The sequence below is a fragment of the Choloepus didactylus genome, chromosome 18, assembly GCF_015220235.1.
Source record: "Choloepus didactylus isolate mChoDid1 chromosome 18, mChoDid1.pri, whole genome shotgun sequence".
NCBI lineage: Eukaryota > Metazoa > Chordata > Mammalia > Pilosa > Megalonychidae > Choloepus > Choloepus didactylus.
The window spans coordinates 15,861,154-15,882,378 of NC_051324.1; the positions used below are offsets into that span (position 1 = coordinate 15,861,154).

The following is a 21,225-nucleotide window of genomic DNA, read 5'->3' on the forward strand; positions in this document are numbered from 1 at the left end:
AAGCTTCAGTATGAAAATAGACCCAGGCGCTGGGTTTCTGCTAATAATAGGACTCACCTCCCCAAGCCTAGAAGACACAAGAGAGCCGGCATCCGAGTGGTTCGAACGATGGGAGACTCCATACAATCGAGCAGGACTACGGCTGGAACAAACAAATCTGCCAAGATGGCCACTCACCCACCTGACAAACTCTGCCATGACCCCCTCAAGGCCTTTCTGCCATCCCCCCAACACCCACACACAAGGGACACTCATGTGACTCCAAGAAGGCACACAGGGGATGGTGGTTAAGGCCCAGTGCATGAGAGGAAGACATCTTAGCTCCCTGAAGGGAAATTTTAGAAGTGCATGGCTGAAATCCAGCCCAACTTTAAAATGATTCTTGAATAAGAATAAGCTCATGGCTGTGGCTTTATAGAATCTGATATTTTCTATTAAGATCTTCCCACCGAACCTCCATGAAAGTAAACCAGCGCTCCTTCATGGGCTTCCCGCAAGCACGGACCTCCCCAAAACCTGCCGCCTTGGGCCACCATTTATCATGACAACATCCAGGGGACAGAGCCACAAGGGGGAACTTTCTGTTCATGCTCTTTCGCCAACATGGAGATTGGGCACTTGAGAGGCAAAGGCTAAGACGGCAAATGTAATTTTCAACTTTCTAGGCACGTGACTTAAGCACAGAAACAGTTAAGGGGGGATTTCAGTAGATTTTCATTTGGAATGCGTGTAAAATCCCTTATTCACTGGCTCCGTCTCTCCCAAAGAGAAACAACAAATCTCAAGTGAAGTTTGGCACATCTTTTTATGTACAAACGGTCACCGGTACAGAAGAAGTTACTTGTCTTTTTATAAATATCCGCAGCAAATCCTCTAAAAAAAAGACATGAGTTAAAACTACCTCTCAGCACAAAGAGCCTGTCCTTCCCCAAAAGTGTTAACTTCCCGAGAGCCTATTCTTAGCTGAACACTTGTGGGGCCTCCCTGGGAAGTCCGGGGGGATCCGGGACCAAGAGCCTGCCCATCTCCCCAGAGAGCAGAGGTGACTTGAAGGTCATCTCTTGCCCAAGACCTGGGAGTGATTAAACCGTTTCTTCCCAAGACTTCGGTCTTCTTTGTCGGGCTGCTGATTAAGCAGTCTGTTTCCTGGCGGTGGCCCAGAGGGAGGGAGGAAAAAAACCTACAATAGTGTGAGGAAGTAAAAAACCCTGGGTATTTTGATAAAAAACACTTGGTAATCAGCATAACCCTGCGAAGCCAATGGATCATATTCACTAGAGGGAGAACTGTAATTTAGCATCCCGGAATCTACAAAGACAAGCATTTTTTAAGAAGGTAATTACTTAGCACCAAACTCTCTCTCTCTCCGGGAATTTCTCCTTTTCCTTCAAGCCCTTGGCTGTGAGCAGCACTGTCGGAGCCCAGCTCTGCAGCACGTTTCATCAGAAACACAGCTGGGCACGCAGCGGGGCCCAGTGACACGCCACAGAACAAACAGCTCTCTAACACCCCAATGCAGCTCTCCCCTAGGTTCGTCCTGACTCGGGAGAGAACATGCAGCCCCCACAGTCTCTTTCTGGGGCTGTGTGTTGGCTATCCAGGTCCACCAGGCTTTATTCGAAGCGACGCAGGTGGTTGTACAGTGACTGGACGTAGGTAAAGACACACATGGGGTCTGGCTTGCGGCCCATCACCATCATATCCTCCACTTCGATGAGGCGCTCACAGTTGGCCAGATTCCTGAAACACAGAAGCCCCCATCAGAACGATGCTCCCAGACATCAGCCAGCCCCAGGGCCCCCCCCAGGGCTGCCTCCCACCATCCCCAAAACAGAACTCAGCCTGGAGGCTGGGGGTCCCCACCCAAGCACCAACCAGCAGGAACTTAGGTCTTCCAAGCTATATGGGATTCAAATAAACCTGGTAGGACCCCCCCCAAGACCCTCAGGCTAACGCAGCATTTCCCAAACATCCGTATCCACGAATCACCTGTACAAGTCATATTTTTATTTAAACGTGCTTTATTTAAATTTTAAATGAAATTAAATTTAAGTAAAAAAAATAAAGCAAAATGCTTTTCACTAGTATATGGAAATCAGCATGAACCATAAAAATAAATGTGAAACTAACAAAATGAAAAAAATGCACTCATACGCTTCCTAAAACAGCACTTTGTAAAATTCTTTTTGTCATGATCTACTGTAAGAAAGATTTTTCATCATGATTCAGCACACAGATGTACAAACGGTCACCGGTACAGAAGAAGTTACTTGTCTTTTTATAAATATCCGCAGCAACACTTACCCTTACCACTGATGGTATTTTCTCTATATTATTTCATTTTTTAAATATATGAACCACTATATTGGTTTTACAATCTACTAATCAGTTACAGTTTGAAAAAGTATCCAAAGGTGTCTTGTTAACCCCCAGGGTCCTGGGCCCCAAGCTCTGGGAAACACGGATTTAACTTGGCACCCACTGGGTGCAGACACACAGCCTTCTGCTGGGGCTGGAGAGAAAGCTGTTCCCTCCACCCTTCCAGCCCAAGGCCACGAGGCTTCCAGGCCACAGGGAGGCAGCAGGCTGGGCACAGTCAAGATACACCGTCCCGAGCACCCCAGCCTCGAGTCTTGAAAGAATGGCACACGCTTTCTGGAATTTCAAGCAACACTCTCCAACCTCTCTGACCCCATGCTCCCACCATGCCTGGTTTCCCTAGGCGCTCTACATAGCTAGTCTGACATTACCAGGCAGAACCAAAAGGGCAAAAGTGATTGTACTGGGCCAAAGTCTCAGTGTCCATAGCCAGGACACGGAGCTGTGGGTACTTCTGTAGTTCCAGGGGACCCCAGTCTTTTTGTCTTTTCCCCCCCTTATCACTTAGTGCATGACTGTCAAAGCGGATCACAGGGAAAAGAGGACCGGATCTGGAATCTAAGTAGCTGGGCATAAATCCCAGCCCTGCCAATCACTTCGAAGACCTTTCTGTGCCCATTTCCTCATCAAAAATTTGGAATTCTGCCTCTGCTCTACCTGCCATCAGGCTTGTTGGGAGGGTGTGCCTTGCAAGGCATGCCTGCACCCCAAGAGCCCAGCCGGGGTGGGGGTCTCTGTGAGCAGTCCACGGGCTCCTCTGACCCACCCTGAGCCGGGAGCCAGCTGAGTGTGATTGAAGCAGCACTTTCTACCAGGACGCGGCATGGGGCAGCCCGTGTCCCGGCGGCTCCCTGGCCAGTGGGCAGCAGAGGCCAAGATGGTGGCATTACTCCAGGTCCTAGCTAGTGGAGCTAGCCAGGCACCAGGCCTCCTACCAGAAACCAAATGTCACGGCCACATGGAGACATCTGTCTTCCATCCTATCACCACCTACCCTGTGGGGCCGGCACGTACTGCCTTAGGGAATCTCCAGTGGGGGAATGAGCAGGCTTGGCCCAGTGAGCCTGCACCCTCTCCCCCCAGGCCAGGGCAGGGCAGGGCTCCGAGTCAGCAAAACGGGTGCTCTGACAAGGGCAGGTGAGCAAAAGGACCATGTTGATGGTAAAGGGTTCTTACCAGAAGCCAGGGACCTGAGCTCACCTTCCTGAGCTATCGCTCAGCACCAGGTGCCCCACCCCGCACCTGCAGCATGGGGAGAACAGCTCCCCTCTCCCCCCTCCCCCCTCTCAGGCCTCTGTGGGTTAATGAGCCATGCCCAGCTTATCACCACTGACAGCAAATGACAGAAAAATGAGGACAGCATCGGAATCCTAGAACTTCAACCTTGAGAGAGAACGTAAATGTCACCCAGTCCAAATGCCCCCATCAGAAGAACCAGTCACCTCTCTTAGGTCTACCTCGGCTTGCTCACCTCCAAGAACAGTTCAAATCCCTCTGCAGATGGACCTGGCCATGAGAAAGTTTCCCTTTATGTTTCTTATGCAATTTTGCCTATCTGTGCCTTCTATCTATTGGTCCAGAAGGCTATTTTCATTTTAGTATTTTCTCCACAAAAGAGTCCTTCAAATGTTTGAAGAGAACCTTCACACCCACGTCTTTCCCAGAAGCTAAATATCTCTGGTTCCTTAACTGGCGGCCCAAAGGCTACCTGAGGTCTCCTCTGAACTAGTTCTCACTTCTTTCCAGCCCTCTGCATGGGAGAAGGAGAGGGGAACACAAGAATTTCTGGCATTTTCCAGGCATCGTCCAACCTATGCAGAAGAGAGGGAGCTGACTCCCTGCTTCATTCTAAAGGCTGGGTTTACCCTTCAATAAATGCTATCCTTGCCCCTGCCCAACAGCAAGTCGTCGAGATCAGGGTAGCGGTCAGAATGGGAGCTATGGACCTACACTTGCATCACCTTCTACCCAGACAGGAAGCTTCAGGCAGGCACTGGCTTCCCCAGCAAACAACCTAGGGACTGAGCTGCACCCCTCCCAGCTCTAGTTTCCTGGGGTTGGACATCCCACTGCCCCCCTATTATGTTTAAGTTGAGCAGATTAGAGAGTGCAGGTTGCTGAGGAGGGGGTGTCCCAGCCTGCAGCAAGCAGCTGCCCACCATCTTCCAGCTCCCTCTCTCCTGTCCCAGCCCTGCCCCACACCCACTTCTTCCCCCCACAGGTAGAAGAACTTCCTTCTCTTTGAGACCGTGGCACCCCCGACCCAGGGGTGCTCCCTCCATTCCCAACATCTCAGAGCATTTTTCCTGCAGAGCGTGCCCTCCCTCGTATATGCTGTGCCAGCTGTGATGGCCGTGACAAGACTCCTGGAAGGTGCAGACAGGCTGAACTAAACTTGGGAGACAGGACGTGAGAGAAAGAAAATGATGATGACCACTGACTCTTACAGAAATATTTACATCTCAAACTATTAAGCGGTGCCAATTGGTTGTTTTTTTTTTTTAAACTGCTTTTGTGAAAATGATACAAACTTGTTTTAAATAATTCAAACATGGAAAGGTCCAAAGAAGAAAGTGCAAATCACTTTGCCACCACACAGCAAGAACTGGGGTTAATATTTGCCTACTACTGTCTTCAAATGAAATTACTTAAGTCCCATCTTGTTTGGGAGGGGGCGGTAATCCAAAGGTTTTCCATATTGTGATCTTCAGCTACCCCAGGGTTGGCCCGTAAGGGAGATGGAAGAGGTGTTTGGGGTGGGAGTGAGAGGAGGATTTTCACTTGTTTAAGCCTTCGTTAAAGGCAGACCAGGACTCCAGGTCCTGGAATCCTGCCTCCCGTCTGGTTTTAGACAGAGACACATGGGCACTACAAATAGCCTGGAAGCCCACTTCCATCAGCTCGGCCGTAACCCGAGAGCAGGACACATTCTCTTTAGGGCAAGCAGGGCCTCCGAGTCCCTCGCCCGCTGCAGGAGGAAGGGGGAGTTACGGTGCATTCCATTAAAGGGGCTGGTCCTCTGCCGTCCAGCCCTGAACACCTGTCAGTTTGCTGTCAACACGGCATCACTCACACAGATTAGGCCAAAGGGAATCTGTGGGGCCACAAATTACTGGGGGCGGGGGCAGGACACACCACTCTTACTACACAGGTTCCTGATGCATCTTTGTGCTTTACCAGCCCTTGTCCGCGGAAGGGTCTGGAAACGTTTCCTTCCTGATGCAAGCTGGACTACAGTTTGGGGTTCTGAGCTCCGTCTTTCCTTTCCAAAGGCCATGCCTTAATCGGACCCAGGGCTCCAGGCACCCTACCACGACAGCAGCCTGCCTGCCCCCCAAACTACCTTTCTTGGCCCTGTCCAGCCAACCACGGGGCTCCTGGTGGCTCGCAACAGCCCCCGCGTGGCTGCTCTGCTTTCACTGGCAAGCAGAGGAAATATGTGTCAGACGCTAATGACGCTCAAGCAGGTGCCCTGGGCTTTCTTTTGAGCTTACTGTCCAAGAAGCCAGGCGATCCGAGCTGCTGTGCTCCACCCCACCCCCACCCCCAAGAGGCCCCGGCAGGCCAGCCCATCTTCTCGGCCCTCTCCCTCTCTAACCTTTGAGATAATCTCATGCCTGACTCATAGGGGGTGGCACCTTCCCAGACTCTGAGCGAGCTCCCCACACAGGCCTGCTGCGCACTCTCCCCCTCCCACCCCCTCGAGTCAGCAGAAAAGCAAGAACTCATCTCAGCAGCCCCAACAGACAGGGCTCCCTCCCCACCGGGAGCAGGCTCAGGCCACAGGGAGCCTGCTCTGGGGAGGAGGGAGGCAAAACCTGGTCCTGTCCCTACCCCCCCACCCCCCACCCTACCCAGGTTGGGAATAGAAGAAACATCTGTTTGGAGTCTGGAAGCTCCATGATCTCAAACCTTGTGCCGGGAAAGCGCAGCCTTGAATCACTCGGCTGCTGGCTGCCAAGGGAAACTGTGTGCCCTGTGAGCTGGGTGCAGGGCCACCCCTGTGGCCCTGGGCTGAGGGTGACCAGGGCTGCCTGGGCAGGAGCTGGCCCCACTGGACGTACAGAGGGAAGGGCTCTTAGAGTGAAGTGTGGCCTCGCCCCACTGGAGTGGGTCTTGGGGTGCCCATGTCAGAGCCCCGGCCCCACTTTCTTTCTCTCATGGTCTGGTTTCTGCCATCACCATTTCTGTGCTTCTAGCAGCTGGGCCTCCTCTGGGGGCCACCCCCGCCCCAACATCGTGTTGTTCGCCTTGGCTCTGCTTCACCAGCACCGGGATCCAGTTGTGTAACACACTCTGTTCAAAGCTGTTTCTGCAATTAGGATGACAGCTAATCCCCAGCAGCCAAGAAAGAGAAGGCTTTTTAAAAGTATACAAGGAGTTCTTATGACCCCACAGGGGCTGAGAACTGGGGCATGTCATCCGAGACAACGCGACAGGGGCAATACTGATATTCCAAAAACCCAGGCCAAGAGTTCAGAGCCAGAGTCTCAAGTCTGTCCCCAGAGCTGGAGGAGCTGCTCTAGAAAGGGGGGCGGTGGGGCACCTTGGCTCAGGTCAAGCCTTAGAACTTGAAGCATGGATCCAGTAACCTGCTGGCTCAGATAGGCTCAGGGTCTTGCACGGGGGGCTGGGGTTAGGGTGGAGTTGGAGGGAGGGCTCCTTTGACTCAACCGGCCTGTGGGGATCGATGCAGGCACTGAGAACCCAGGCAAGAAATGAGCCAGTCAGTCAGAGACAGCTCCCCAGGGGCTTATGCCAAGGCTCAGGCAGGAGGGAGGAGGAGAATGAGATGTTCCCTCCAGGAAACTTAGCCTGGGGGAAGGCCTTTCTGCTCCCTAACCTCTTTCCCTTTAACTCCATGAAGCTCAGCATCAGGCAGCCCTCAACACCGCCCGTCTCTGCCCTGCTCTCTGCTCCTGGAGGCCATGGGCCATGGGGCTGGGCCTCTGTGCTCTCTGTCTTCTAACCGAATCCAGCCAACGGGAAGCGCTGGCAGGACGGCAAGAGGAGAGGGAGGTTGGGGTACCTTGCCCGCAGCTCCCTCCCCTGCCAAGTTGCTGTGAGCCCTCAAAGCACAACTCTCGTTAGGAAACTCTCCACACAGCTCTTCTCCCCAGTTCTGGGGACTTCCGGCTGCAGCTGGAAACAGCTCCCCACTGTCGCCAGCCCGGGGTATTTTGCTACCCTCACTGGTTTCAAATGTGGGCTCTCACCCAGGCCTTTATGAGATTCTCCTCAATTACCCAGTCTGAATGTGCCACCTGCTCCCTGCCAGAGCCTGACTGCTGGACCCCGCTCTGCCAAGTCTCCTCTGAACACGAACGATCTGCTCTGGGGGTTGCCCTCTGCCAAGAGCAGAATCCCAAAGTGGCTTCCCCAGCACACCCTGATCCTAGAACTGCCCTCCCCGCCTCCACTCTTCTTCTCCCTAGGAGTAGGACTTTAAAAAGCAGGCCATTTCATATTAGACGCTAGAACAGTATTTAAGGAAGCAAGATCTACTTATTACAGAATTTTTTTTAAATGTTCCCCAACCAGATATTACCCCATTTTCTGCTGCCGAGCAGCTGTAGCTCATCTAGGCAACTGCATCTCTCCAACGGTACAGGGACGACAGACTTGGTGTTCTGGACAAGCTGACCCCAGCACCCCTCACACCCTGTCTGTGGCTGGTCTCGCGGACTGCACGCCAGAGGCTGAGCCACCAGCAGAGGATGGGTACCCCAGGAATGGAACCCCTGCTCCCCCAGTGGGCAAGCCCTATCCCCCTTCTAGGCCTCAGTCTTCCCATCTGTGCAGGAGGCAGGTAGAACACATGGCCCCAAGGCCTCTCAGCTCCATGGATGGCTGCCCCACTGGAGGCAGAAGGCAAGCTCAGGACTGGGCTGGGGCAGGGTCTCCCAGGACCCCCCAGACTCACTCAGCCATGGTGAAGGCCAGCTCGAAGTTCTTCTGCCGCTGCGTGGGGCTCAGGGCACTGTAGTCGAAGGCATCAGGGAAGAAGGAGTGCACCAGGGCACAGAAGGCCATCCCGTCGCTCCAGCTGGAGGAGAAGTTCTGCAGGTCCACGTGCTGCGGGCAAGGCTCCGTCAGAGGGGTGGGCGCCGGGACGAGCCCCAAACCCAGCATCTCAACCCCACAAGAGACCCGTCCACGCCCTCCCCAAGGCCCACCACCCACCCACCTCCGCAAAAAGCTGCCGCTATCGCTCACCCTACAAGGTGCATAGACCAGTCTGCTCGGGTCTAGATAAAGGGATCCGAGAACTCCTAAGCAAATGTTGCAGACACCTAGGTGCCAGCTCAGAAGGCACCCTCCCTCTAGCACCTACCCCCCTCTCCCAGCCTCTGAGGTGCTTGCCCTGGCCAGAGGAGTAAGGGCAGGGGGCGAAGCTCGCCCAAGCCCCTGCCTGGGAGTCCCAGCAGCCACGTGGCAGGATCCTGAGGCCCACCTGGTAGCCAAGCGTCTTGCTGCGGCACCATTCGAGCAGGATCTGCTTGATGCTGCTGGCACTGGCTACCCCGAAGCTCTGCGACCGCCTCAGCTTTCCCCGGGCCTCGCCTTTCCCCCTGTGGGCAGAAGGCAGGCCTGCTGGGGGCGCTGCAGGGGCTGCTCTGTTTCCAAGAGGTGGGGGAACCCCCGGACTGGCTGAAGTGGGGGAAAGAGAGCCCCCACCCACCCAGCTTGGTTCACCCAGTTACACAGTTGGCACACAGCCTCCATGGCCCCGCATGGGCCCCCCACGCCCATAGCACAAGCCCCCACACCAGCCACACAGCCGCCTTTAGTGATACGTGGCAGGACCATCCACTCCCTCCGGCCCTCTGGGTCCCCTGTTTATTTTTCACGCCAGGGATCAGGAATCACTTGGAAATTCTGGGGCAGAGGACCTGAGCTTGCATGGCTGTATGACCCCGCTCAAGCTGCGCTGTCTGCTTGAACACCCTTCCCTTCATCCAGCCTGCCTTCCCTGGTTGCTCTTTTCTAGCCAGAAGGGGTAGTTTTCTCCCTGGGCCTCACGGACATCCCTGATGGCCGAGAAAGGTTGGTTGGGGTGGGTGAGGTCATCTGGGTCTGTCCCCCTCACCAGTCAGGGCAATCGGGAGCAGGGGCCGGCAGATCATCCACACGCCAAGAGCAGGCCTGGAGAAATGTGCAAAGGCAGGTGGGAGCCCGAGGATCCCAGTCTCTAAGGGGATCTGAGGTGGGGCAGGGGGCCAGAGGTGCTGGAGGCCAGCTGCTGCCCAGGCAGCACAGGGACGCTCACCTCTGCAGTCCACGGGCTGGTCCAAGGCCATGGCTGGGCCTTCCCAGCCACGAATCCTAATTGACCACTCTTCTGGTCTCCCTAGTCAGGCCAGAAACTAAAGGAGCTCCAATTCATGAGGAGTGTGGGCGGGAGAGTGGACGGAGGACATCCAGCTGCAGAAGACTGGGGTGCCCCGGGTATGGTGGCAGAATAGAAGGGCTCTCCTCAGGCCCTGCCTGGCTCCCTGACCCACAGTGGGCCACTTGGGCCCCTGACTCACCCTTGGCCCCACCCTAGCCTTGTGTCTTGCCCTCAAAGTTACATCTCGGGAAATGGGCCCCTGGGAAGTGAAAGTGGACAGGCCTAGCCTCGCTATGCCAGTCTGGGTCAGGGCCTGCTCTGGAAGTGGGGGTGGGGGCAGGTTTGGGGGTAAGCATCCATACTTGCCAGCTGTATCCTGCTCCCACTTCTCAAACAAAGCCTTCCGGGCCTGCGCCTCTGACGTGCGGGGCAGCGTCTGCGACCTCACCAGCTCCCTGCGGCGCTCCCCTTGGCGATGAGCCTGAGTCGTGGATGGTGGCTGCGGGGACGGGGACGACTGGGGTGGCATCACCAGAGGTGGGCTGAGGAAGGACCGCATTGTCAGGAACACAGACCAAGACATCACCAGCTCACAGAGGCCCAAGGGTCTCCCTCCCACAGCACTGGCCCAGGCTCCAGAGTCACCCCCATTAAGCACCAAGTGTGAATGAGGCACATGGAAAGGGCTGCAGTGGCAGGCAGAAAGGAAGCACCACCAGGCCCAGCCCCAACCAGTTAGGCAGGTTTTCTGAACTGAGCTCTCCTAGGAAAGAGCAGGGCTCAGCTCAGGGATGGGGGAGTAGGCCCCCTCTCTGGGCGTATCCCCCCTTGGCAGGTGTCAATGCCTGGGGCGGGCAGGGCACCTTGCTCTCTGGGGCAGGCAGTGTCTCCAAGGCCAGTCCCACAGGGCCAGGCCTCCCCCCTCCACCACCGCTAAATAAGACCCTTTTTGTTCTCACCCCTCTCCCTACCACCACCACCCCCACCCCCACCCCATGGAAAAGTTGGTCACAAAGTCACAATTCTTTCATTAAAAGAAATTAAAAGCCACTCTCATCCCCCAAAGCACAGACTGGCCAGTAGGAGGCTCATACTGCAGGGAAACCGCTGCTGACCTGCCCCAGGCGAGGGTGTTTCCAGCTACTTCCTCAGCCCACGGGCAGGAAGGACGGGGCCTCTGAGGGGCCCCAGCTGGCCCAGATGGAGGAAGAGGAGAGTGGAAGACCCTCTTCTCCTCCTTCCTCCCACGGCCGAGACACTCCCTCTGATCTTTTGACAGACTTGCTTTGAAAGGTTCATAGAGAAACTAGCCATCTTTTTCCAAACAAAGCTCTCCACCAGTCCTCGCTGCCTCATTTCTCCTGCCCAAAGCCCGCCCACCAACCCTGCTGCCTTACTTCTCTGCAGATCCAACCCCCGGCCCTAGGAGGGGGCCTCCCCCGGGAAGCAGCCCAAGGAGCTCCCCTGCAGCCGGCCTGGGCAGCCCGGCCCGAGGCAAAGCAAACAGGCCACCCGGGAGCAGCAACTTCCTAGGGGGCCCGGTCTAGAGGCCAGGCCCTGGGGGGCCGTGACTCACCTGTCCTTCCTCCTGCCGGCCATCACTGCCCCACAGCCAGAGCCGGACAAAGACCGCGTGAAAGAGGAATTCTTCTCTGCAGGACAAAGGGAGGGGAGAGAAAACAAACCCTGGCCTCAGAGAGGGCCGGCCCCAGCCTCCGTTCCTCTGAGCGGGCCCTGCTCCACTGGACTCAGCCTCACTCCCACAAGCAGCACCCCTGGGCTAAGCTGGCCCCGCCTCAGCAAGCAGATGAGGAGAAAGGAAGGTGGGAGCAGACAGCAGTGGCCTAAAGAGGTCTTAGAGCATTCCCACTCTGCTCTCCAGAGCACTGAGCCCACCCCTTCCAAAGCCTCCTCACTTTGGAAGTCCATGGACCATACCCCAGGACACACCCCTGAGGCCTGAGCACAGTGCAGGGGAGGGGGTGTGTGTGCAAGGAGGGGGCTGTGCCAAGTGTGCAGCATAAGAGGTACTGTAATGACAGCCACATCTGGGAGAGGAGTCCAGCAGGGATCGGCCCCCCAGCTAGGCAAACAGGCTAAGCAAGCGACTTGCCCCAGGTCACGACACAGTCAGGGGTGGGGCCAACCCCCACCCAGCCCCTGCCCTCCCTCTCACACCCCAAGGTGAGGTCGCCTTGGTCCTGCTCATACCACTGGGGCTGGGAGTCCAGGGAGTGATAGCTTCACTGGGGCTTGGGCTGAGGCTCCCCAGGATGGCAGCAGATGTGGGTGACAGAGCCGTGGCTGAGGTCTCCCCAGAGAACCTCTCGGAGACTCGGGTGACGGCCGTGACCGGCTGGTGGGGCAGCCGCAAGGAGAGGCTCACAGGGCGAGGCTTGGGGGGCTCTGGTGCCGGGAAGGTTTGGATGGTCTCGGGGGGTCCATCACCTGGGCCTGGAACATGTGACCAGGGGGGAGGGGGTTTAACCATGGCAGCTACCAGAGCCTCAGCCCACCCCAGGAAGGCTCCAGCCTCTCCGACCCCTCTTCCACCTCCTCCAGGGAGGCCTTCCTGACCTCCCCTGTGGGATCATTTTGCTGCTCCAATAGAAGTGATGTCTTCTCCACCTTCACATGAGAACTGGCCTTAATAAATATTAGTTGGTTTGTCAGTCTGTGCTGCACCCTTTTCAGTGCTTGGACAATTCCCTGGCCTTTGCTTGCATTCCTCCAGAAATGGGGAAGCTCACCCCCTTCTGAAGTCTCCCATTTCCCTCTGTGTTTAAAAAAAGGTCTCCTTCACACTGTCTGAGGCCTCTCTGCCCTCTGGGGTTCAAGTTCAAGTTGTCCATCCCTCCAGACAGGGGATGGCCTGGCACAGATGTATGGCCCCTCGAGGCTACCCAGCCACCCTCCTCATCCCTTGGCCCTACCTGCCCCGGGCTGGTGCCCATTCTCAAGGATGCCCAAGTTTGAGGTTCTTCTCATCTCCAGCTCACTGGATTCATCGTGATCCACACTCTGCAGAGACACAAACACCTCTGAGGCCCAGGTCAGCAAAGGCCCACTCCCCAGCACCACCACCCCCCCGCCCCAAAGCCCCTCCTGCTTCTTGCAGGGTGAACATCACTCACTTTCAAGAGATAAGAAAATAGCCCCAGCAAGGTGCAGTGATGGGCCAGGCTCTCCCAGCAAGCTGGGATGGACCCAGCCCCAGCAGCTGAGCCCCTGCCATCCTGCGGGCAAACACCTCCACTGGCTCATTCCCGAGCCCCAGAAAGCTGGGGACAAATGTCAAGACTGAGGGCTCCAAAGGGTTGCAGCAGAGTGCGCCAGGCTGCCCCACCCCTACCCCCAGGCTGGACCAGGTGACTGAGGACCAAAGATTGGGAGAGCCTGGCACCCTGCCCATCTCAGCTGGGCCAGGCTGGTGTGGCTTCCCACGCGGGAGTCACAGGAACCCAAGGTCCTTCTAAGCCAATGAGGCCTCTTCAGTGGATGAGGGGGCACAAGATTTACCCAGAGGTCCAGCATGCAGGGGCCTGGCTGGCTCCATGCAACCCCTTGTTCCCCAGGTTGCAGCAGGGCTTGGGGTGGGCAGGGGGCAGAGAGAACCAAGACCACAAGCCAGCAGGGAGACCTGGTACCTCTGCCCGCCGTGTGACCTGGGTCAGGTCATGCCCCCTCTGGGCCTCAGTTTCCCGACTTGAGAAACGGGAACAGGCTATGCAAGTGCCATCTGAGCAGCTACCAAGACTCGGGTCCTTTTCCTGGACATGCCATGTATACCACCTTGCCGTCCTGGGGAGGTGCCACCAGCCCTGTTTTACAGATGGGACCCCTGTGCTGCTCATGGGAGAGGGGTTGGGGCACTCAGAGGGTCTGGAGGGAGGCTGCCTCACTGATAGCCAGCCCATGATGAGAGGCCCTGTCTCCAGGCTGCGGCCCTTGTCCACGAGGTTCCCAGACACACAACAGCCCATCTTTGCCCCAGAAGGCTCAGTGTCCCTTGCAACCAGTGCAGGATGTGGCCACCCTGCCATGGAGGGAATTAGTCTAGGTAGGGGGTGGACTTCCTCCAGCCAGGGAGGCTCAGGGAGGCCTTCCAGAAGCAGGGGTGCCTGAGCCAAGTCCAGAGCCAGCCAGGGGGATGAGGAGGGGCGGCTCTCCCCGGCAGAGTGCCTCATGTCTGCAGAGGCAGAGAGACACCACGGCACAAGGCATTCTGAGGAAGCACGACTGGGGCATGGGTGCCTGGTGGGAGAAGCGCCACGTGGCAGCCCAGGGTGCCAGCTCCATGGGCTTGGGCCTGATTTCTTGGACAAGAAAGAGCTGAAGGTCTTCAGCTCTGTGTCTTAGAAATATCCTTCAGATGGCAGTGAGAGAGTAGCCTGGAAGGGGGAGGCCAGGGGATGAGGCACCTCGCCATCCTGGGACAGGGGAGTGGGGAATGAAGATAGGGCAGGGCAAGAGCAAGAGGGATCCAAAAGCTTTGGAATAGAAAGGAATCCGGCGGGGAGAGTAAGTGGATGTAATGGAAGAAAGGAGGGCAAACCTCTTCCAAACCTAGGCTTTGGAGGATGGGATGGCAGGGCAAAGGCAGGTTTGGGGGAAAAACATGGATTTCTGTTTTGGACATGATATATGCAAGCTGCCCCTGGCTCATCCAAGAGGTGAGGTCAGGAAGCAGGTGCATAAATGAATCTGAGGTTTAGGAGAAAGGAGATGACCCGGGAGCCCAGCGTCCAGACGCCTTCTGGAAGCACAGCAGGTGGAGAGCTGGGGGGCTTACGGGAGGCCCGGGATGGAGTGGTGGGGAGAGACCAGGAGCAGAAGAGGCATCTGCAAGGAGACCGAGAAGGGGCAGCCAGGGAGGTAGAAGAAGGTTAAGAACATCAGGGAAGGGAGTCTATCAAGAAGGCAGATGTTAGGCATTTCCCCATGGCATGTGGCTACGTATCTGACAGCTGGTAATGGCTGCTACCAACACGCTGCTCTGTGCTGCGACCTATAGACCAGAACGACATCAATAATTGGACCTTCCACAGATGGTCTGAAAGGAGCTATTACAAATAGCCCAGGAAATAATGCATTTCATGGAAAGACTGTAGTGATATTGTTCCTTATAAAAAATATATACTTTTTATTTTTATTTTTTTTTTTTGGCTTTTTCAATGGGGATTTATTAGGCTGCAAATTTACTGTTCTGAGGCCATGAAAATGTCCAAGTTAAGGCATCAAGAGATAGATACCTTCTCTGAGGAAAGGCCGATGGCATCCAGGGCACATGGCGACGTCTGCTGGCCCTTCTCCTGGTTCTGAATACATACTTTTTAAAGTCCACAATTATGCCTAAGTTAATACAATATAATCACTAGATTCTTTTTTTTTATTTTCCTCATGTGTACACAGGTTTTTGTTTAGCAGCCTTCTTTGGATCCCCCTATTAAATCCCAAAAGGAAAAAAAAGAAGGTAGGTATGTCAGCAGTGTCCAATGTGGCCAGAGGTCAAGAAAAGGTCCAGATAAGATCTAAAAGGTGACCATTGGGTTTAGCCAAAAAAGTCACTGGTGATGGTTGTAGGACTAAATCAGAGGCAGGGTGTGGGCAGGAGATGGCCTGGGGTAGAATTCAGAGGGAAAGGAAGATGGCACCGGATCTGACAGGTCTGAGCCAGCGACTTTAGCCATGAGGGGAGAGGAGATGGGAAAGAGGGGTGAAGAGACCACTGACAGGTGGGGTCCCTGGGGAGGCCAGAGAGGAGCAGCTCCCTCAACTTCTAGTTCAGGAGGATGGAGGAGGGAGGGGCCAGACCCACCTGCAGGAACACGGGAGAAGAGCATGAGGGGCAAGGGGCCCCTGGAGCAACACCGTGGCTAACCTGTAAGCCAACTCAGCTGGGGGAGGAGAACAGACCCGTCCGTCCCGAATCCCCAGCCCCCACCTGTCTCCAGGACCGGCTCTGCTCCGGGGTCTCCCATGTCCCCCCATCCATCCCGCTCCAGTCCAACAAGTTCCACGGGTCCAGGCAGGGGCCTGAAGGGACAGACTGATGGCGAAACCATTTTCCCAAGAATGTGGGATTATGGGGGCCCCCACTGACACCTGTCCCTGCACGTTGCACGTCCCCCATCCCCCATGACACCCCAGGGGACCAGATGCCACAACTAGACGGGAAGTTGGTTCTGGACCAGCCAGACTCTTGCCAAGGGGTCTCCAGCAAAGGGAGGAGGGGAAGGGGCTGGGGCCGACTCAGGCTGGGAAGCAAGACTGCAGCTGGGATGTGGGGCTGAACCCCAACTCCCAGGCTCCCCTGCTCCACCCTCCACCAGCCCCTGAGACTGGAAACCCTCCTCCATCAAGCAAAGGGCTCAGGGCCCCCCACCCTGGCAAAGGCTGTTCAGAGACCACCTTCCAACCCACCATCACACGGATGAGGAAATCAAGCCCCACTCCGGGGAAGGATGGTGCCCCTGGAGTCACATCATGGCTAAAAGCAGGGGTAGTCAAGGCTTGGGCTTGGGTCTCCTCTCCTGACCCTGGGCTCTGTCTGCAAAGTGCTCTGGCCTCACAGAGGGCAGGGAGAACTCACACCACCTTGACCCCCAGAACCTGTCTCAGCCAGGTGAGTGGGAGAAGTGGGGCAGCCACCCCAACTAGACTTTCCAGAACACACAGTTCTTAAATCAAGGAGCAGTCCTGGGATAGAATGGAGCCAAGGACTTCTCCCGGTCCCCAAGCCTACCCGTGAGGGCCTCTGGTATGCTCTCCCAATGGGCTACAGACCTCCAGTGGGGGCTGGGGCGGGGGGGGGGGGGCAGCCTGCCTCAGCTATGGGGACGGGAACAGGGAGGGCCCTCTGTGGGCTGGGGTGGGGTAGAAATCATTGGAGAGCCCAGAAAAGGGACAGAACTTTTCTTGAGTTGGCTCTGACACCTCTGAGAGTCCCTGGAATTCTCTGGGTTTTGTTTTAAGTGGAGACTTCCCACAAGGGAGCCCAGGCCTGAGAACGTTAGTGGGAGAGGCGGGGGGTGAGACAAGCCTGATTTCAGGAATTCTAGAAACGAGACCCTGAGACCCTCTCTGGGAAACTTTTTAATCATTTGGCGGGGGCGAGGGGGGCAGGGGACACGACTTCTCAGTACTGCCTGCGTGGGAACCACACATGTGCCCGGCACAGCCCACGCGTGATCGGAACCCAAACCCTAAGATGTGTGCCACGGCTGCCCAGCCCTCCTCCACTCACACCTCGGTCTTAAAGCATTCAACTCTCTTATCACCCAGTGTGTCTGGAAAAGGAAGGCAGATAAGGGCGAGTCTGGTTTCTTTCATGGTCAGCCCTGACACAGCTCTCCTGGCCCATGTTCCTGAGGGAATCGACTGCCTGGGCCAGGGTGACCTGGCTCAGCCAAGGACGGTGTTTCCAGGGAACAACTCGGGCTCCCGCCTCCTGGCCTCAGGGCCACCGCCTCCCACCACCAGCCCCCTGCCAGCTCCCCTCTCCCGGCCTTGGCTGCAGGGACGCCTTGGCTGCAGGGACGCTTTGTGAGCCCATCACCACTGATTATAACTACCAGAGGGCTCAGCGCGAGGGGCCCGACAGTGCTAGGCCAGTCCTCTCCGTGGAGATACACGGAAACCGAGGCCCAGCTGAGAGGATATGCACCCAAGTCCTCGCAGCATGCTCCAAAAGCAGCTCCAACTGCACCAGGGTCTACCTCCTGCAGAGAGACCTTCCCAACTGCCCCTGCCTCACTGCTGCCCTGGCTTCTCCCTCCGCTCTCCACCCAAGTCTCCCCGTGACCTACCGGGGTCAAGGTTTGTGCACTCAGAAGGGGAGGACCTGATCCACCCTTTCTAGATTGAGTCCAGGGCACATTTATGTGCTGAGTACAACCAACCCCTGCCGTCCCCAGTTTGAAACATCAGAAACAAAAGGGTCTAAACAACTCTAATTCCCACTGCCTAAAACAGCCTCAATGATGCCTGACCACAAGTTGGGCAGCATGGCCACCACAGGCTCACCCCCACTGCAACACAGATGTGGGAGTATGAGGCCGGGAAGCAGCAGCCCCAACCCCATCTGTGATTCTGTCCCTCGTCCAGGTTCCAGTCTTGCCTCTCAGCCCTGATTCCTTATATTTGACCGAGATCCCAATCTCAGGCTGTGGAGCACGAGCCAGAAAGGGTGGATGACTCCACAAAGTCTCCCTTTCTACACCAGCACCCTGGGGAGGGTGAGCCATGGGGACCAGTGCTTTCAAAGTCGGGGGTGGGGTGGGGGTGGAGGCAGGACCCGGGGCTCAGGGGGCTGCAGCACCTCTGACCCAACTGGAGACCCTGGCCCTCCTCCACCCCCAATCTTCAACTATACTTCCTGGATCAACACTTCTCAGGTCCCACACCTACAACCTGCTCCCCAACTGTGTGTCTCCATCCTCACCCCCCACCAGCTTCTGCATCCCTGCTGAACCCAACCTCTTCTACCAGGAGGGCTCCAAAAGCAGCTTCAACTGCACCAGGGTCTACCTCCTGCAGAGAGGCCTTCCCAACTGTCCCCACCTCACTACTGCCCTGGCTTCTAAGAGCAGGCACTCTGGGTCCTCCCTGCTCTCTGGCAGGTCCTTGGCCTGTTTTTGGTTTCCTTCAGATGCCTCTGCCTCTACTCAGAGCTCCTGACTCACCCTCTCCTTCAGCACTGTTGCCCCAAAGCCCTCACCCACTCTACAACCTCTGGACCACCCTCTGGAGCACCAAATCCAGGGGTCCATCCAGTCTGGGACATCTCCACCTAGATTTCCCCCAGGCCTGTCATGCTCAACATGACCCAAACCAAACCCAGCATCTCCCCCAGCATCCACACCATGGTTCCTCTCTGCTTCCCTTCCCGCGTCCTACCCTATCCTGCTGACCACCACCCCCTCAAACCTCTCTCCACTGCAGCCCTGCTCTCCATCCGCTCACCACTGTCCCAGCTCAGACCCATGCCCTCTCCCAGCCAGCACAGTTAAGTCACCCAGTCTCCAACCCATCAGCCCTGAGGGATTTTGCCAAATACAAGGAGGACCCTGTGCCTCTCCTGCCATTGAAAAAAGTTCTGTGACTGGAGAAAATCCTCCCACGTATGTGTCTATGTATATATAAATATATCTGTGTATGTATGTGCATTTATGTATGTATATATGTGATTTAGATTATTTTTCTTAAAACTTGGGCAACTATTTCCAAGAGCAAGTGAGTGTTAAAATCTCAGAAATAACCAATGACACCTAGTTTATGAAGCACATGTTGAGTCCTCAGTGGTGATTTTATTCCATGCACATAAAACAGAATTAAGTGCATCCATATTTCCAGACACTTCATCAGGATTACTGGGACAAGTTTAAGACCCTCTCACCCCAGGACAATGCCCAGCTCCTCTGCCCAATGTTCAGGGGCCTTCTGACCATGAGTCCTCTTAGCCTTTCGGAGGCTGCATACATAGCCCCCCCACCCACCTGCACCCCAATCTCCACCAGCACAAAACCTTCCTTGGATACCCACTGGGAATGCAATGCCCACTTTTGGGTACATTCGCAATCTAGAGCCAGGGCCACCCATTCAGTCAGTACAGCTCAGTGGGGTCTCTCCCCCATGCAGGCTGGGCCCTCCAGGGGAAGGCCCAAACTGATGCCCCTAGTACTGACCACCTAGGGTGCAACCCAGCCCACAGCATATCCGAATGCCTGATGTTTCAGACCAAGGAGAAGCAGCAGGTGCAGGCTACTAGGATCCTGATCCTGGAAACCCAACCCCAGAGCACACGCCCCGTGAGTGGAAAATCCCACGGAAGGGCCACTGCACACACCCTGGAAACATTCTAACCCGACCTGCCACACCGGGTCATGATCAGGGCAGCGGCTGGTCTAAGCCTGCCTCTGCCCCACTCCCAGCCCCCTCCGGGTGGGCCTCTGGCCAGTCACTGATCCCAGGAATCTAGAGACTGCCCAAGGCTGCATTCTCCCTCCTTCCCTTCACGCCCTCCAACGCAGGGTTCCTAGACTCCGCTGGGCTACGCCCCTACCAGATTGCGCTTCCCACGCCCCACAACCCCCTTGCGCACAGGGGCTCCAGTTCCCTCTTTGGGTTAATTAATAATCCGAGCAGTCAGGCTTCAGTGAAGCGGCAACGTGGGGGGCGCGTGAGGGCAGGTGAGGGGGTGGTGCTGACCCCTCCAACACCCCGGCGGAACCCAGGCGGTGCTGAACCGTCAGGGACCGCACCTCAGCGCTCAAGCCCCTAGTGTCATAGGGCAGAAAGCAAAGGGCGACAGAACTCGGGGCAAACAGGGCCCGGCTCCAAAGACAAGAGGGTCTGAAACAGGTGCAGCGAGAAGGGTAAGACAGTGCTTCCCGGTCCCCTCCAACTCCGGAAAGGTGGCCGAACACCCAGCACCAATTCCTAAGGGCCCGATCCAGCGCTGTCCCCAAGTCAACAGACGCGCTCCGGCGCACGCACTCTAGGTGGAGAGGCGGCGCTTTGGTGCCGACCCCCACTAGTCCGGCGCACGCGCACATGCACACTCGCCATGCACCACGCTGGGTGAGGCTCACCTGGCCGCGGCCGGACAGCGAGACGGTGGCGTGGCTGGCGAAGCGTGCGGTGCCCAGGCGGGGCGCGCGCTCCCGGGCCGTGGGCGGGGGACTAGGCGTGCCAGGCGTGCTGGCAGCGGGGGACAGCCCGGTCGCCAAGCCCAGCGCCTCCACCTGGTGCGTCAAGCGCTCGAGCTGCGCTTGCAGCCGCTGGTTGTCGCGCTGCAGATCTGCCACAGTATGTGCCAGCGGGCCTGCCAGACGCAACGCATCGGCCACGCGCCGCTCCACGCCGCGCTGCAGCCCCTGCATGTCCTCGTGCAGCGCACGCACCGCGCCCTCAAGCGCCGCCTCGTAGCGGCCCAGCGCCTCGCGCACCGTGCGCGCCTCCTCCGCATCGGGGGCCGGCTCCATGGCCGAGCGGGGCGCCCTGAGCTGAGAGCAGGCGGGACCAGAAAGATATTCTGAGCTCTGCAGCTCTGTACCGCAACTGGCCGCTTCCTGGCCGCCCGGGCTGAGTTCGCCTGCGGAGCGGCAGGAGGGGCGGGAGGAGGGCGTGGCGGGCCCCGTGCGCCCAGTGATTGGGCGCCGCGCGGAGGGCGGGGCCTCGGGGGCGGGGCCGGGGCTGTCTCCGGGGTCTGCTCCGGGACACCTCTGCCCCCAGAAAGCCGCGGGATGGCGCGGGTTGGGGGTCCCGGTGGCAACGAGGGAGACGAGCTCGCCCCATCTCTCCTTTCCTGGGATGCGGAGCCACGGGGGAAGGGCGGAGCCCGAGGCTCCTCAGACCCGGGAGGAGTGGCGTGCGGCCCGGAGGAGGGGCTGCGGACCCACCGGAAGAACGCCCCGGTCCCCAAGTAGACTTTACTTCGAAGGCCAAACCCGAGGGTTGTGTGTTCCCACGGGGCTCTCACCAGCACGGCCCTGGTCCTAGGAGACTGGGAG

General features: G+C 57.0%; 1 protein-coding gene across 2 annotated transcripts; it reads right to left on the reverse strand.

Moving 5' to 3' along the window:
• Window positions 1-786: 786 nt before the first annotated feature.
• On the reverse strand, window positions 787-20,796 carry SMTNL2 (smoothelin like 2). 2 transcript variants are annotated; one of them, XM_037810258.1, is made up of 8 exons: window positions 20,305-20,796; window positions 12,646-12,733; window positions 11,924-12,166; window positions 11,289-11,364; window positions 10,075-10,254; window positions 8,834-8,951; window positions 8,303-8,454; window positions 787-1,740 (listed from the first exon to the last, which is right to left on the reverse strand). In XM_037810258.1, the coding sequence occupies exons 1-8, from the start codon at window positions 20,695-20,697 to the stop codon at window positions 1,614-1,616; spliced, it is 1,377 nt and encodes a 458-aa protein (XP_037666186.1). In that variant the 5' UTR covers window positions 20,698-20,796; the 3' UTR covers window positions 787-1,613. The 2 variants fall into 2 exon arrangements, 1 of the variants encoding a protein (XP_037666186.1); XR_005212830.1 differs by lacking the exons at window positions 787-1,740; window positions 8,303-8,454 and having other exon boundaries at window positions 8,858-8,951; window positions 9,470-10,254.
• Window positions 20,797-21,225: the final 429 nt, after the last annotated feature.

Coding starts and splice junctions, on each gene's coding strand:
- SMTNL2 (XM_037810258.1), bottom strand. CDS start 20,697: ATGGAGCCGGCCCCCGATGCGGAGGAGGCGCGCACGGTGCGCGAGGCG. Junction 12,734..20,304: donor CGCTGTCCGGCCGCGGCCAG/GTGAGCCTCACC, acceptor GTGTCTCTGCAG/AGTGTGGATCACGATGAATC. Junction 8,952..10,074: donor GAGCAGGATACAGCTGGCAA/GTATGGATGCTT, acceptor TTCTGCCCACAG/GGGGAAAGGCGAGGCCCGGG.